Source organism: Euwallacea similis, chromosome 16 (assembly GCF_039881205.1).
Source record: "Euwallacea similis isolate ESF13 chromosome 16, ESF131.1, whole genome shotgun sequence".
Taxonomy (NCBI): Eukaryota; Metazoa; Arthropoda; class Insecta; order Coleoptera; family Curculionidae; genus Euwallacea; species Euwallacea similis.
This window is the reverse complement of record NC_089624.1, coordinates 3,614,248-3,630,327: the sequence shown is the minus strand read 5'-3', so window position 1 is coordinate 3,630,327 and position 16,080 is coordinate 3,614,248. Positions and strand designations below refer to the sequence as shown.

At 32.8% G+C, this 16,080-nt stretch overlaps 3 protein-coding genes across 4 annotated transcripts; 1 reads left to right on the top strand and 2 right to left on the bottom strand.

Annotated features, from left to right (window-relative positions):
• Window positions 1-385: 385 nt before the first annotated feature.
• Rab30 (RAS oncogene family member Rab30) lies at window positions 386-3,543 on the top strand. Of its 2 annotated transcripts, none has more exons than XM_066398019.1 (4): window positions 386-633; window positions 766-993; window positions 1,124-1,459; window positions 2,056-3,543. In XM_066398019.1, the coding sequence occupies exons 2-4, from the start codon at window positions 823-825 to the stop codon at window positions 2,149-2,151; spliced, it is 603 nt and encodes a 200-aa protein (XP_066254116.1). In that variant the 5' UTR covers window positions 386-633; window positions 766-822; the 3' UTR covers window positions 2,152-3,543. The 2 variants fall into 2 exon arrangements, with proteins under 2 accessions (XP_066254116.1, XP_066254115.1); XM_066398018.1 differs by having other exon boundaries at window positions 708-993.
• A 657-nt stretch (window positions 3,544-4,200) lies between these two features.
• Window positions 4,201-5,802, bottom strand: LOC136414155 (dehydrogenase/reductase SDR family member on chromosome X-like). Its single transcript, XM_066398012.1, has 6 exons — window positions 5,456-5,802; window positions 5,299-5,406; window positions 5,076-5,249; window positions 4,803-5,010; window positions 4,543-4,744; window positions 4,201-4,487 (listed from the first exon to the last, which is right to left on the bottom strand). Exons 1-6 carry the CDS (start codon window positions 5,628-5,630, stop codon window positions 4,293-4,295), a joined length of 1,062 nt encoding a protein of 353 aa, XP_066254109.1. The 5' UTR covers window positions 5,631-5,802; the 3' UTR covers window positions 4,201-4,292.
• A 5,651-nt stretch (window positions 5,803-11,453) lies between these two features.
• On the bottom strand, window positions 11,454-13,362 carry LOC136414158 (post-GPI attachment to proteins factor 2-like). Its single transcript, XM_066398015.1, has 3 exons — window positions 12,787-13,362; window positions 12,535-12,735; window positions 11,454-12,481 (listed from the first exon to the last, which is right to left on the bottom strand). The coding sequence occupies exons 1-3, from the start codon at window positions 13,214-13,216 to the stop codon at window positions 12,348-12,350; spliced, it is 765 nt and encodes a 254-aa protein (XP_066254112.1). The 5' UTR covers window positions 13,217-13,362; the 3' UTR covers window positions 11,454-12,347.
• Between the last annotated feature and the right edge of the window lie 2,718 nt (window positions 13,363-16,080).

Below are 16,080 nucleotides of genomic sequence, written 5' to 3'. Positions count from 1 at the left end.
AATGGTCAAAAACGAAAGATAATGAAAACGTTAAACTTGTTTTACTCGTATTAGACTGGTTTCAAATGAATTTTTCAGGATACGTTTTGTTTCGCTTTTAGGGATTTGGTGGCAGCCTAATCTAAATTTTGAAACTCATTTTAACAAGTAACAAAAACAAATTCTGCATGTATATAGGTTTTTTTTATTGTAAAATCTGAGTGGTGAAATAGAGAACAGATCATACCCATTCGAAACATTCTGTTTTCTAATGTTTCAGATAGAATAAACATTCTGACAGAACACAAAATCTGCTCTTATATAACCCTGACTTCAAATCATTGACACCCGAGGATACCGAACATAGCTTAGTAAAATGCAGATTTTGACAGATCCATCTAGTGACATTTGATGGAACTATTTGTTTTGATTTTGATGTTTTCCTAAAAAAATCTCAATGAATTAAGTAATATATTTCCTCTAGTTTTCAATTAACAGCTGTTTTAATTAATCAGGGGTTAAAAACTATGCTTTCAACTTAGTTTTTTACCAGTAGACCTACAAAATACCAATACAATAAATACACATCCTTCAAAATGTGCAATAAAATTATGATAAGCCTACTGAAGGATTGAAAATGGAAACTTAAAGCAGGTAAGTGTGATCAATCACCATGAAAATTTCAATTATTGCTCAACAATCCGATTTTATGCTTCCTCATTCTACAGAATCATGAATTAATAACATGTTTATGTAATGCAAGTTACCTTTCTTGCTTGTTACAAGGTTTCAACCTCAACACTACTGGCTTAAGCCAAAGGTTTAAAAAACTACCAGTTTGCTATGGATGACTACAAGTTTCTTTTCAAAGTGGTCCTAGTGGGGAATGCAGGAGTAGGCAAAACTTGCCTTGTTAGGAGGTTCACTCAAGGTTTATTTCCACCTGGGCAAGGAGCCACCATTGGTGTGGATTTCATGATTAAAACTGTGGAAGTTGGAAATGAAAAAATCAAGGTATGTAGCTCCAGCAATCAAACTTATTTATAGATGTTGAGAGAATACATGCAAGTGTCCATTTAAATATTCTGATATAAAACTGAAAAGAGAAAAGTATTCTTTACCACAAATTAATTTTTATTATTAGTTACAAATATGGGACACTGCGGGTCAAGAGCGCTTCCGCTCAATCACACAGAGCTACTACCGTTCAGCTCATGCCCTTATATTGGTGTATGATATATCTTGCCAACCAACATTTGACTGTTTACCAGACTGGTTGCGAGAAATTGAGGAATATGCTAGCAGTAGGGTCCTTAGAGTTTTAGTTGGGAATAAAATTGACAGAGATGATCGGGAAATTCCTAAACAAGTAGGGGAGGAATTTGCTGAAAGGCATAATATGTATTTCCTTGAAACATCTGCAAAAGAGTCTGATAATGTGGAGAAACTGTTCATGCAGATTGCTGAGGACTTAATGAAGGTAAGTTCAGTTTTACTTAATTAGGCATTAGAATGCACATACAAGGGTTTTTTTGAATTGTGGTACCAAAATGAAAGGGGTGATAGACAATTGCAAAATAAGTCCTGCTTAATTAATAACCTAATGCTGACAAATTAGTAATTCTTGTGATACAATGAGTTACAGTTGTAACACCCAGTTCTGTCATGTTTAAACTTAGATTCAACTTAGTGTCAAAGTGAAAGCCTAGGAAATTCAATTGCAGTTCTTCCAGATTAGAGAATTAAACTGGTCTTTTCAGAGTTTGATTTAAGGGCACTATTGTTACATTAAATATTCATTGAAATTACCACTCTAAAATATTCCATTGACAGCCCACAACAGAAATTTTGAGAGGCAACAAGCACCAAAGTATCATCTGGTACTCTGGCAGGTCATTAGTACATAGATCAAACAAGAGAGGGCCAAGAAATGGCTCTTAAGGCATCCCTTGACATAAATTAGCTGATTTGCTGTCAGTATATGAGTAATCAAGCTAGACTTATTTTTAAATGATTGACGAGTCATTTGTGTTTGACACCACAATTTGTTAACAGTTTGTATGTATTGTGTTACAGCAAGCCAGAATGACCAATTCTCCAAGGTATGATGCCAATAGCTATAATGTTGAGCCTTCAGCATCAGAATCTAGCTGTTGTAGTAGGTTAAATTAAGGAGTTTGCAACATTTAGTGGCTAGAGTAATTTCATGATTGATTTTGAAGTGGGCTATGTGCAGTATCTCAAACATCTCTGGTGTCTAGGGACTTCCGATTTACTGTTAGTTGTACCCATACATTACTGTGTGTTTGGATGCATATTACTTTACCATTAAATTGTTAAAGATCACTGTTGATTTAAATTAAGTTTAGTATAAGTTTTGAAACTAATAATGAGCTTGAATGTTTTTAGTATGGTTGGTTAAATGGGACAGAACAAACTAAAATGTTTTGTTGTGTATCAAAGTTCGATATGCTTAAGTGTTATTGTTATTGACTTGACTGGATATACTTTGGTAGGATGCTGCTGTTTGTTTTATAAGGCTTTTGCTTTACACAGTTTTCTAATGCATTTAAAGGGAAATTTATTTGTTTCTCCTTAGACAAAGATTGATTTGGAAAATAGCCAAGTGTTACTTAAATATGGAAATAAATTTGATTTAATCAAATTATAATTTATCAGTGAAGTAGAAAACCAAATATGCATTTTATCCGAATGATTCTTCATGTTCATATCACAAAGTCATAATGGAAATACAGGAGTAATTTTTTCAATTTATATTGTGAATCGATGTTATTATTACTGTCCTGCCCCACTATTTTTACATATCTACGTTTTCTAGTCGTTTGAGAAACAGGCATTCCATGATTTTTGGTATTATGTTTTGATTAAAAATAAGTATTTGTGCGGGTTTACTATATTATTGAGCAGATAATCTAAGGCTGAGTTGTTGAATTATGCCTTAAGCTCAGTTCGGCTAAATTCAACCCTCATATATTACGAATACATTTAAAAAATGTATTTATATCAAGTTACCGTTATTTTGCCAACATTGCATTTTTTATGAATAATAAAACATACAAGGGTCAAGGGTAGGTGAACCAACTTTTTCCCATAATTTTACAACTCAGCTTAGGAGCCACTAGACCAATGTTCTTGCAATTTTAGTTGGAAGATAATTTCGAAAGATAACGACGAAACTGACCAATACTCTGTCCTTATTTCAACGTTTCCATGGATATTATGATCTTGATAAATTTGTCAGGACTTTGGTCTATTCATACTTAATAGTATAATGTATTGGTTTTCAGATAAATCTGTAGTAGTAGTTAATTTGGCAGCTTAATATGGTTTACCATACACTTAATGACTTTTTTTAAATAGATACTAATAGGTATTTGTTTTCAAATTGAAATTTGAATCAGTTGCGAACATATTTAGTTTAACTTAAATAGACATCTATATTTTTATATTTATTTATTATTTCATGGTGCAGGTGGGCTTTATAAAAATTTTCTAACTTTAATAAGCCAAAGATTTTACTATAATAAATTTTGCCAAAACTAATATTTTTTGCTTTCTGAGAATCTACGATCCTAATAAACAAGGTGTTCAAACAAAAATGAAACAGTTCTATTTCTGATCAAATCCTCAGTATCAGTTTTCCCCTATTGTTTTTGTTTCTGTTGGTCAATGTATAATTTTTCCTCTTATGTTTGCATTTTTGATATTATATTAATGCGTTTGATAGAATCCAATACCCTATACTTTTTAACATGTTTATATAGGTTGCCTTAAAAGTAAATGTAAATCTTTAAGGGTCACATTTATTACATCATGTGTTAAAATTTGAAAATGGTTTTGTATTCTCTCCTTAAAACTCTTAGAGTTGCAAGAAAATGACTTCAAATTTGAAGAGTACTATTAAGGAAATACACTATATCACGTCTCAGTTGGAACTGACAATCTACAGGTGGTAAGCACCCAGTTGTTTTTGGGTCAGGCCGCCTTTTACTTTTCCGGATATATTATTTCTCAAATTAACTATCAAGTAACCTATGTGTTCTTAAGAGTAATATTCGTACCAAATTTAAACTGAACATTTCTCTATAAACTCTAAGCTATAAAGAAATTTTTTAAATTTTAACACCCGATATTTATAAAACACTTTTCAACGAATTTTTAAAAATATATTCAAAAATTTTTTTAAGTATAACAAAATTCTTCAAAATTAAAATTCATTCATATGTAGAACTATATGGTATAATAACGTACATATGTGCATCCACATGTTCAGAAAATATAATAATCCAAAATTACTCCGTATAACTAAACTTCTCAATTACCAACAGCTTTTTTGTGAAATTAAACAATTTTTCCTGTAGTTCCAGGTTCATAGCTCGATTACTTGGATCCACTACCACACAATTATGTATATATGTTCCTCCTTTTCCCTCTAGATCCTCTGAAAGACAAGCGTGAATTACTGGATATGCGCCTTGTTCGGGTGTCTAAAATAAAATTTTATAATAGTTTACAAAATCCGAACCTAAAAACGACACCAACTTTAAAAAATAAGGAAGGCATCCAGGGAGCTATGGTCTTCAAATTTGTGTCATTAAACAAATCTGTATTGACCATTCCTGGATGAACCGAATGCACCTGGACATGCGCCCCTTCTTTGATTAGGAGGTTATTTAAATAATTAGAAAATAAGATTTGTGCTAATTTGGATTGAGCATAGGCTTCAGCTGGAATGTACTGGGTCCTAGAAATTACTGCATGTATTTAGTATAGCTGTTAATTACGTACTCAATCGTACTCACCTAAAATTAATGTCTTCAAAGTTTATTTCTCCCACAACGTGAGCACACGACGAAACATTGACTATCCTAGATTGGGCTTTGTCTGTGCCCGCTTTTTTCAAAGTAGGCAAAAGCAGGTATGTGAGCAAAAAGTGCCCTAAGTAATTGGTAGCAAATTGCGATTCATAGCCGTCCCTTGATTCCACTTGAGGGCCAAACATTATTCCAGCTATTAAATATGAAACAATTCAGTTGATAATTATCCTTTAACAAGATTACTAACAATACAATTACCATTATTAATTAGATAATTAATTTTATCATGTCTCTTACTGGCCTCTTTGGCAAAATTTTTTACCGATTCTAGAACGCTTATGTCTAACTGAAGCACTTCAATATTTCCAGTGGAAATACCTTCCTGCCTAAACTTTTGTAGTAAGTTTTCACCTAGCTGCAAGTTTCTACAACCTTTAAAAATAGTGCATAATTAAGTCCAAATATCCTGCCGTATTCTTACCTATGATTACATTAATATCGCACTTGAGAAGCATTTTAATCGCTTCCAATCCAATCCCTCTGGTACCACCTGTTATAACTGCGGTTTTACCACTTCTTAAGGGAAGATCTATAAGTGAACATTTTTTGCTGTTCTAGCACATAAAGCATAAACTTACTAGTTTTATTATATTTCTTCATAAGGAAATCTTGCATCAAATACTTAGATCCTACGGCGTTATACAGGACTTCATATTTGGCTTCCCTCATTATCAACTTAAGAGGCTTCTTTGATCGTAGGATCGCTATGGTGGTAGCACAAGCAATTACCAATAACCCAACGGCTATTATCATGATGACGCCTTTTTTCAAAAGTTTCTATAGAAATTCTATTCAAAAAAATCCTGGCTGTGATGTTACATTTCTTAAATAAATTGTGGCACTGCAACGAATAACATAACTGTTATAGTTTGGGCAACACACTTTCTTAACGAAGTACTTTCTCTTTTATGCGGTGTTGCGCGTGCTAGCTACGCTTAACAAATACGGCGGCAAATTTAAGTTTCTGCTAAATGTTTTAAGACTAGGTTGTTTTATAATTTCACAAAATTAAATATTTAAATATATAATTCAAAGATAGATATCAGTTATTTTCATATTATTATATGATAGGTTTAGGAAATATTATCTAACCAATGTTCTCAATAATCATTTTCTGTGTGTTTCATTAAGATATGTGCAGGGTTGGTGCGTATATTTAGACAGCGCCCGCTACTTTTATTATAAAAAAAAGAAAAACTTTAAGTAAAAAAGTTGTAGGGTGTACCTTAAATCGGCAAAAAATGTTATGTAGCACAACAGGTGAATATTACCAAGTTAAAAAAGTAGACAAAGCCAGTAATTTTATAATATATAAATTTACATAATAAATAATATATAATTTTATATATAAAATTATAAACTCTGTATCTTTTATGAAAACTCGATCTTCATTTTCTGATTTCAAAAATACACTGATCACAACGAAAAAGGAGCTACTAATTTAATTTAATATAATTTTTTACTACTTTAGGAAAGTCCTAAAAATTTAAGTACATTCTGTACACACAAATACTTTTTATAAATGAAAAAAAGAACTTAAATGGTCTTCTTCAATTGATGCCAAAAAATCCTCAATGTTAGTCGTGCTGCGATAAATCGAGCGTGGAAAAAGTATGAAATGTATGGAATTGTTAGAAGGCAGCCTTATCTAAGCCGTGCAAGGTCGGCAACATATTGAGAAGATAATTTTCTTGAAATCTGGATCATTCGGGATCGTCGCAGTACTGCTCGAACGCTACTAAATGAGTTGATAGAAGCTACAAGTTCAAGAATAAGTACTGAAACTATACGAAATCGATTTCACGAACGTGTAATGATTGCAAGAAGGCCAGCTAGAGTACCCCTTTTAAGCCCTGCACATCGTAGAGTGAGGCGCTTCTTTGTATTAGGTCGTGTAGTATGAAATGAGTAGATTTTCGAAATGCCACATTCAACTGCGAATAACTTCACTCTAAATCTATATTTGGACTTGACATTTTTATGTGGAAAAGGCACATTCTTCCTCTTTCGATCAGAATTTAAAGTGTTAAAAATTATTGAACACTTTTATTTTTATAAAAATTTTTGTGCAGCCATGCAAAATAGTGAAATTCGTGTGTTAATGAAATATGAGTTCCACCGTGGAACCACAACAGCTCAGACGGCTCGCAATATTAATGATGTGTTTGGTACTGAAGTCACTTCACAGCAAACAGTATCTCGTTGGTTCATGAAATTTCGTTCTGGCAATTTTGACCTAACAAATGAACCACGTGGACGACCTGAAACTCAAGTGGATAACGATTATCTGAAAGCCGTGGTGGAAGCGAATCCACGTCAAAGTGCAAGCGAATTATCGTTAATATTCAGTGTAACCAAAAAAACAATATTGACTCATTTGGCTGAAATTGGTGGACATGTGGTGAAAAAGCTGGACAAGTGGGTACCGCATGAGTTGAGCGACATACAGAAAGAACGACGTCTCGAAGCTTATTCTTTGTTGTGCCGGTATAATAACGATCCATTTTTGAATCGGATTGTTACTTGTGACGAGAAATTGATCCTATATGACAATACCAGACGTTCATCGCAGTGGTTGGATCAAGATGAACCACCAAAACATTGTGCGAAAAATCATCTTCATCAAAAGAAGCTTATGGTGTCCGTTTGGTGGTCCAACGCAGATGTCATCCATCACAGCTTCATGAAACCTGGTGAATCGATTACGGCTGATGTCTACTGCCGACAACTGACCGAAATGATGAGGCAACTGACGGTCAAGCAGCCAAGATTAGTCAATCGAAGCGCACCGCTATTGTTGCACGACAACGCTCGGCCACACACCGCACAAGTCACCTTGGCCAAGCTACAGGAGTTGGAATTGGAAACTCTTCGTCATCCACCGTATTCACCCGACTTAGCACCCACTGATTACCACTTCTTTCAAAATTTGGATAACTTCTTGGTAGGGAAAACATTCAACTCCGACGAGGCTGTCAAAGCTGCCTTCCAAGAGTTTATCGACTCCCGGCCTGCAGGCTTTTACAGCAGGGGAATCAATGAACTTCCCGTTAAATGGCAGAAGTGTATTGATAATGGTGGTGCATATTTCGATTGACAATAAAAACATTTCATATGAAAAAAAAATGACTAAAGTTTCAATTCAATTCTACTCATTTCATACTACACGACCTAATAGAAGAACATTTAAATTGGACCATGGATCAAAAGAGTAATGTTATGTTTAATGACGAGTCTAGATTTCTTTTAAATCAGATTGATGGGCGTGTTAGAGCGTAAAGACGGCCAAGTGAGCGCTTTTTGGGTTTCACAGTTCAAGAAAGACAAGCTTTTGGAGATGACTCAATTATGATATGGGGTGGAATAACTTTAAATGGCCGCACTGATTTGATAGTTGTTCGACAAGGATGACGGCACAGAGAAATGTACATCACCGAAGTTTTGTTGAAGCCACATGTTGTACCATTTGCTGAAAATATGGGTCCAGAGCTTGTTTTTCAGCATGGTAATACTAGACCGCACACGGCCAGGATAGTGCAAAATTTTCTTACTGTCCGTAATATTGAAGCTATGGATTAGCCAGCAAGGAGTCCCAATTTAAATCCCATTGAGCACATTCGGGATACATTTGGATGGCGTGGGTTCCAAGCCACTCAGTCAGCCACTCAAAAATCTTCAATTTGTCGAAAATGTTTTCCTGCAAGAATGGGAACAGCTCGATCAACAAATGTTGAGAAATATAATTGAAAGCATGTTTAGATGAGTTAGAGGAGCAAATACACGTTATTAGTGCCTTATTTTTCATTTTTCATTTTTTAATTTTTGCTCATAAATTGCATTTATCACATTCATTACTTTCCCATTTTTCACAAACATTTTTTTCAATAATATAACAAAAAGTGTATGTTAGTTACAGCGGAAAGCCCTAGATAAAATGATATAAAAAATTATAATCTTAAAATTTGTTTTAACTAAGATTATTTTTACAGGTGGCTCCTTTTTCGTTGTGATCAGTGTATGTAACATATTTACATTCAGTTTAACCGTTTTCGCGGTATTTGCATTAAAAAATCGAGATTATATTGTTTTTTTCAAATCGCAGTTGCCATAAATAAACAAATCGACCGAACGCCATTAGTATTGTAATTATCATTTATTCATTTATTATTTTCATCTTGGGAACGATAAATTCATTTAGAACTAACATTAACTAATGATGTTTCGTCCATTTATTTATTCATGACATCTGCGATTTGGAAAACCAAATGTGATACCGGCTTTTAAATGTAAATACCGCGAAAACGGCTAAACCGAGTGTCAGCATGGTATATATATTTTTGAAATTAGAAAATAAAGGTCTATTCAATTTTTATAAAATATTACAGGGTGTTCTGTTATAAATTTACCAACTTTGTGTTCTTTTTTAACTTTGCAATATTCATCTATTTTGTTAGGTAACATTTTCTCGCAATTTAGAATAAACTCTACAACTTTTGTGATTAAAGTTTTTATATTTTTATAATGAAAGTTGTAGACTCTGTCTAAATATACAGACCAACACTTTACATATACGTATATGTATATGTTATAACGATGTATGGCCAATTTTGTCTAGAATATACAATTTGTTTCACTTTGTTTAATATAACTATAATGATTAACTTCTAAATTAATATAAAAAGCACATGTAAATATAAGTTTGCATTTTTTTGCTCTACACCTCCTAAAATGTATGAAACATTTATCTTATATTTGAAATAGAGCTAACCTACATATATCTTTTATCCCCAAACTTCTTTATGTAATATGTATATTTGGATAGAATGATGAATAGAACTCAAATGAAAAATAAATCAAGGGTAAAAGGGGATTTAACTCTAGAAAAAATACCCTATAGGTTCTTGCAGTCAGTTCACATATCTAATAAAGTATGTCCTAAAAATTAAGACTAAATTAGTTTTGACCTTATTGTTGTGCATTCATATATGAGGTCTTTAATGTTAGAAAATCAAGACTTTTGCTTCTTTTCTTGTCTCTAAAGGAAAGTTGTATATCAAATTTGTATCTCTGTTCACCTTACATATTAGAAATGAAGCGTTTGCGGACCTGCGATTATATGAATTTTTTTATACTAAATTTTAAAGTTTTATCAATTGTTAAAGTTATCTTGAAAAAAAACTGAAACACTCATGTAAGTGTTATTTGAAGGAAGGTTTGAAAATTCGCTTTGAAATGCTTCTTTTAGATTTTTTTTAAAGCATTTATTTAAAGTGCAGCTTCATCTGATCTTGAGATACTGAATTGAAAATTTTCACAGGGTGGGCAAATTTTGGTGTTTTTATAGGAAATCTCTGTAACTATAAGGGATAGAAAAAAATCAATAAAGCACTTTCAATGTCTTTTTGGAAATAAGTCCAATGATACCTAAATCAACTGCAACTTATATTTAAAACAATATAATTTTGTCATAATTGAAAAACTGATTTGATTATAAAAATTTCCTTACTCAAAAAAGTGTCCTAATAATGCCGCCATCATATTTATGCAACTAATGTAACTAAATGATGAGGCTTTATCATTATATTCATTTTATTTCTAATAATCCTAATCCTAAATAAAAATTTAGGGTTTTACTCTTCGTCTGATGTTACTGCATATGTATATATACATATCGTTTCATTTTCTTACATTACGGTTGCATCTAATATATTTTGATTGAAACTTTGAACCAAGAGAGGGATTTTTATTCTTTTCAACAATATTATATGTTCACAATATTTATATGATAAAATAATTTAAAAAAATAAAAGAATAATTAAAGATTAAAATTTTGAAGCAAATTATAACCTCATTTCTTTTTTAGACTGACAGGGAATGTCAAATTCTGAAACAAAAGAACATCGTCGCTGTTGCAACAGAGTATTGCCATTGGGTTTTTGTAAATTTCATATTTGTGATGTAATTCACTACCATCGCCAGTAACGGTTGACCTCAAAAAAACTTCAAGTAGGCGTTAACATATTAAAGGCATGTCTGGTACCAAGTCATCTGTTATATGTATGTTTGGTGGTAAAAAATAAATTGCTTAGTCAACGCCCTGCGTTTACGGTTCACTGGATACAGTCAGACATTTTTTTAACGATTACATGTTAACTAAGTCCAAAAGCATTCATTTAAAATTAGTCTTTATATATTTTTTTCATTTTAAAGTTTCAAATATATTAATAATCTACTTTGCATTTTTATCATTATGTGCTGCAAAGGAAAACGACTATTGTTTGCCACAATGCTGCGATTGTTTAAATTCGCTGATAAAATTTAAATACAATGGAAGAGCAGTATATGATTTCAACGTCATTCAGATGCTCATTTTGACTACTATAACATATTTAAGCTTTTCACTATTTAGGAATTTGTTAGTTATATTTTAACAGATTATCATGACTAATGCATTTTTACCAAGGAATATGGTAATATAAAATAAACAACTCTAACGTAAACACAAATTATTATTTTGATAACAAGAAAGAAAGTAACAAAATCACAACAAAGTAAATACTCAAGGTACAATATAATAATAATACGTGTCTAAATTCTTATGGACAAGGTGGTAATTAGAAATCATTTCACACTAAATGGACAGAGTATACAATATTGAAACCAAATCACAAAATCTGTGGTTACTACTGCATTTAACTGTATTATAGCTAATAAGAGTTAATCATCTTTTATCAAATATACAGCTATAAATAGATCTCCAATAAAATGGGATCGCCATTAAAAGAGAAATCCACAGAAGTGCAAGTATAGAGAATATTATTTACACAGTGCAAAATGTACAAAATATCTACTTACAATAAATACAGTATAAGAAGTTGTAAGTGTATGACACATTAAAGTTACATTTTTCAAAGGTTCCATATAAAAGAAATAAATTTAATATAGAAACTCATAAAATTCAATGGTTGAGAATCAATTTATGATTAAGCAGCCCAAATCAAAAAGAAGCCTTGATTTTCTGAGGGCTGCAATACATTAATATGAAACCTATAAGTACAATAATTAAAAAATAATTAATATTACATATCACATAGGTACTTCACATTCAGATTTTAAAATTGGTTTTCAGACACCATTAACCCGCAAGTCAGTAATTACTATTTAGGCATCAAACATCAATTTATACCCTGTCACCAGACAAAAATATTATTAATTAATTCGGATGTTATTGAAAAGAAAATTTCATGCCTGGAAGACCTTGATACCAGGAATCACTTTGTTGATTTGGCTTGCGGGGAGTAAAAAATCCTGCTCAAAGCATTATATATCATTTTGGAGTGATCAATAAAACTTAGCGTTCACAATTTGCTTTGAGGTAGATTTTCCACAAATTTAGGAAACATGTTCATGTCATGACATGGCTGTCTTGTAAAACAAAATAAATTAAATCACTAGCTAAATAACCAAATATTATCTGTCGGTAACGGCAAAACCATGTTTAAAAATTACCAAGTCTTTCTCAGTGAAGTCTAAAAATGCTGTAAAATGGAATGCTATATTTGACAAAACCACCATGTATTCTGAAGCAGCAAAGAGTGAATATACTGGAAAATAGGTAACTCAGAAATATCTTCAAAAGTTAACAGACATAACTTACCATATGGCTCACACATGGAATTGTGCCTCATGAAGAAATAGACAGCTAATGTAATAAAGGTAAAGTTTGTGATCATGCATCGCTTCTTCCATACTAAGCTGGGGCGATGTGGTCTTTTATACCTTCCTTGGAGAATGCAAATTAAAAACATATACACTTCAGATACCAAAATGAATGTTACAAAAGCTTTTTCATGAACAGCTAAAAAGCATAAACTGAAACCTTCTGATAGTTAATCAGTTAAAGGCTTACCATAAAACTTTGACGAGGTAAAAAAGGATAATGTAATAAGTGATATATTTTCTACAATATTTAGTATGAAAGCTATATATCCCATCCACATATTTTGGGAATTTAACATCTTGTGGTGATGGTTCAAATATTCTCTGGCTACAAGTATCCGAGGGAGCAATTGCAACGTTATTGCAGTCTGCCAAATCTCTCTCTGTGGTGAAAAATTTCCTATAGCCGCTGATATCGACGGCAAAATGTTGTAAACTTGGCAGTGAGTGTATGTGGCATTTTCAAAGTTAAAAATCACAGAATACACTATGCAAAACACGAACGCCAACAAGGGAAAACACATCACCAATACGATGACCTTCGAGAAGGAAACCCTTATATTGGGGAGGTACTCATATTCATTGTAAATTAAAGCGTACTGTGTTTTGCCAGGGCTCATTATCGATGTACCGAGTTCAATTTATAATTGAAGGGTAAAACTCGATATCAAAACATTTTCTTTGTGTTGTGTTTGTAAATGGTGGGTTAGAAAGTGAGGTTGTGGCGTGGCTAAGGCGGTAGCTGACACTGTCAAGTTGTAAGCGGCCGCCGCCTATTATTGGAAGTGGTGATAAATCGAAAACGGCGGCTTAATATATCATTTAAAACTACGTACTAATGTAGAACGGTCGTGACGCCATAAGATTATTAGTTTTGTTGAGTGTTTGACTTGAGAGAGAATTACTGAAATGAAAAATTATCAGTTTTATTGAACAATTGACTCTTCATCATTGCAACTTTTCTTCTTCTACAACATGGCGATGTCGAATTTGAAATGTAACGTTTCAAGTTTCGACAACCATCATCAAATTCATGAGTTAAAATCTTCCCAAGACACCCAGATTTGCCCTGGGTACTCTCTTTCCCGCCATACCTGGCCTTGTTGCGGTCCAATGTGTCGTGGGCGAGAGTTGCCACGGGCACCTAAAACACCTGGGGTTTCCCTTTCCATCTACTATGAACAGTTTTAGCTCAAATTTAGTTAGCTTTTAACTATCAAGTTGCAAGAAAAATAGAGCGAGTTGCAACTTTTTAGCCACTGCGATTTTTTAATCATAAGCGCGCACTTGCGATTTTCTGTCGGGCGGTTGTTTAGTTGCAGATCGAAACACACATTTTTAAATATAAATGCGCGGATTTGCAATTAAAAAGTTGCAATTCACTTTATTTTTCCTACGACTCGATTAAAGTAAATTAAAATGAAACATTCATATTACCACAGACTTGCACGCATTTGTGGTGTTTTAATTGTAGCTTTTAGATTTTTTGGTGCTTTGGCAGTCAAAGTGAGTTTAGATTTGAATTTCAACTATAGGATAATAATATCGGAACACCCGAGTTTAATTTTGGATGTCGACAGTGTACATTTAATACTAACGGTAGAAAACAGACCAATATTTTATAATAAAAAAATTAAAGGTACAAACGTTCCTCTACTGATACAATACAAATTTGATAGTCCGAATCCCTAATATACCACATGTCGCGATAATCCGGAAGATGTTTTCATTTCATTAAATACTCAGTAATTGGGGTTTTCAAGAGATTTAATAATCTCGATAGGAAAGTCTTAAGCATAAAATAAGTAAAACAGCCAAAACAAGCTCTAGGCCCCATTAATTTAGTGCGTTTATAGAGCTAATGGAAGAAACACATTTTAATTAAAACCACCATTAGAATAAAAGAAAAATAATTAAAAAAATAATAATAATAAAAAATGATAAAAATAATAAAAATAATAAAAAAATAATAAAAAATAATAAAAAAATAATGAAAATAATAAAAAATATTAAAAAAATGTATCAATTAAACGCAGGTGTTCCAAATAAGATATTGGCAGTAAAATATGGCGTTGGGAGATCAACTATTTCGGACACTAAATCAAAAAGAACAGCGGTTCTGCAATAAGTTTTTTTTTGTTCAATTACGTGGAACATAAAAAAGTTGCGCATTCTCATTTTTGTTTACTGAAAGCTGCGATTTTTGCCCGGGCGTAGAAAAACTTGAAGAAACTGTGCATATCTTAAAATGGAAAAGTTATTATATTTCTGGATTTTAAGAGAGAGAAATAGACATGCACGTGTACATATGTCCAAAATTATTGCATATCGATAGAAAGACCATCTCTGGTTTTTTAAAATTAAATACGTGATAGGTATGTATTGTTTATATCTTTTACACAAATTTTAACAAAAAATTAAGCAAGGTAAGAAATGTTCATTTATATTTTATCAGAATTTATAAATTCTTGCCGTGCGGATTAATAATATTTTAGGTGTTCTAGCATTCTGACCACGCTAATATCATATAAAAATGCCAAGAAATGTACTGTAACAGATGTCGGATAGTGAATTTGTTACAACAAGATTTATTACAAAATGAAGTGGCAGAAAGGGTAGGCGTTAATCAAAGCGATGTTTTAAGAATTAATAAAAAGTTTCGCGAAATCAGTGATGTCGAGGATTAACTAGGAAGAGGTCGGAAAAAGTTTGTTACTATTTTATATTGGGTTCTTAATAGTAATATTAGGAACCCAATAAGTACAATGAGCGCTTTATCTAGAGAGCTTGCATGGCTTGAGGAAGTTACTGTATCAAGGCAAACTGCGTCGCGTCGATTAAGATCTATTAATTTATACTGTCGGAGACCTTTGTGAGTTCTAAAATTAACAGAACAGCAAAAATGTATACGTTTACAATGGGCACGAGAAATGGTGGAACAAAATCAAAATTGAGAAAATGTCATGTTTTTAGATGAAACACGAATAGGTTTAGTGTCGGATTCTTGACGTACTCGAGTCTGGAGGGCTCTAGGATGACAAGCCAGATTAGCTACAGCCCAGCCCCGAGTCCCATTTCAAAGGGGTAGTATAATGTTTTGGATTGGTATAATGAGAGGTGCTCGAACATGATTAATTGTTATCGACAGAACAATGACAGAACGAGTTTACATTCAGGAAGTGTTAAACCCAATTGTCCGTTTATTCCGAGGGGCAGTTGGAGAGGATTTCGTCTTCGTTGATGATAACGCATCCCCACACCGAACAATGGAAGTGCAACACTTTTGTGACGAAGAAGGAATAACGCGTTTACGATGGCCTCCCACATCTCCGGATATGAGTGCGATAGAGCATACTTGGGACTTCTTATAAAGACGGATAGAGAAAAGAAATAACCCTCCTTTAACGTTAAGAGAATTGAGAATTGCAGCAATCGAAGAATATGGACAAATTCCACAGGCTTACCTAGATAAACTTATTGGTAG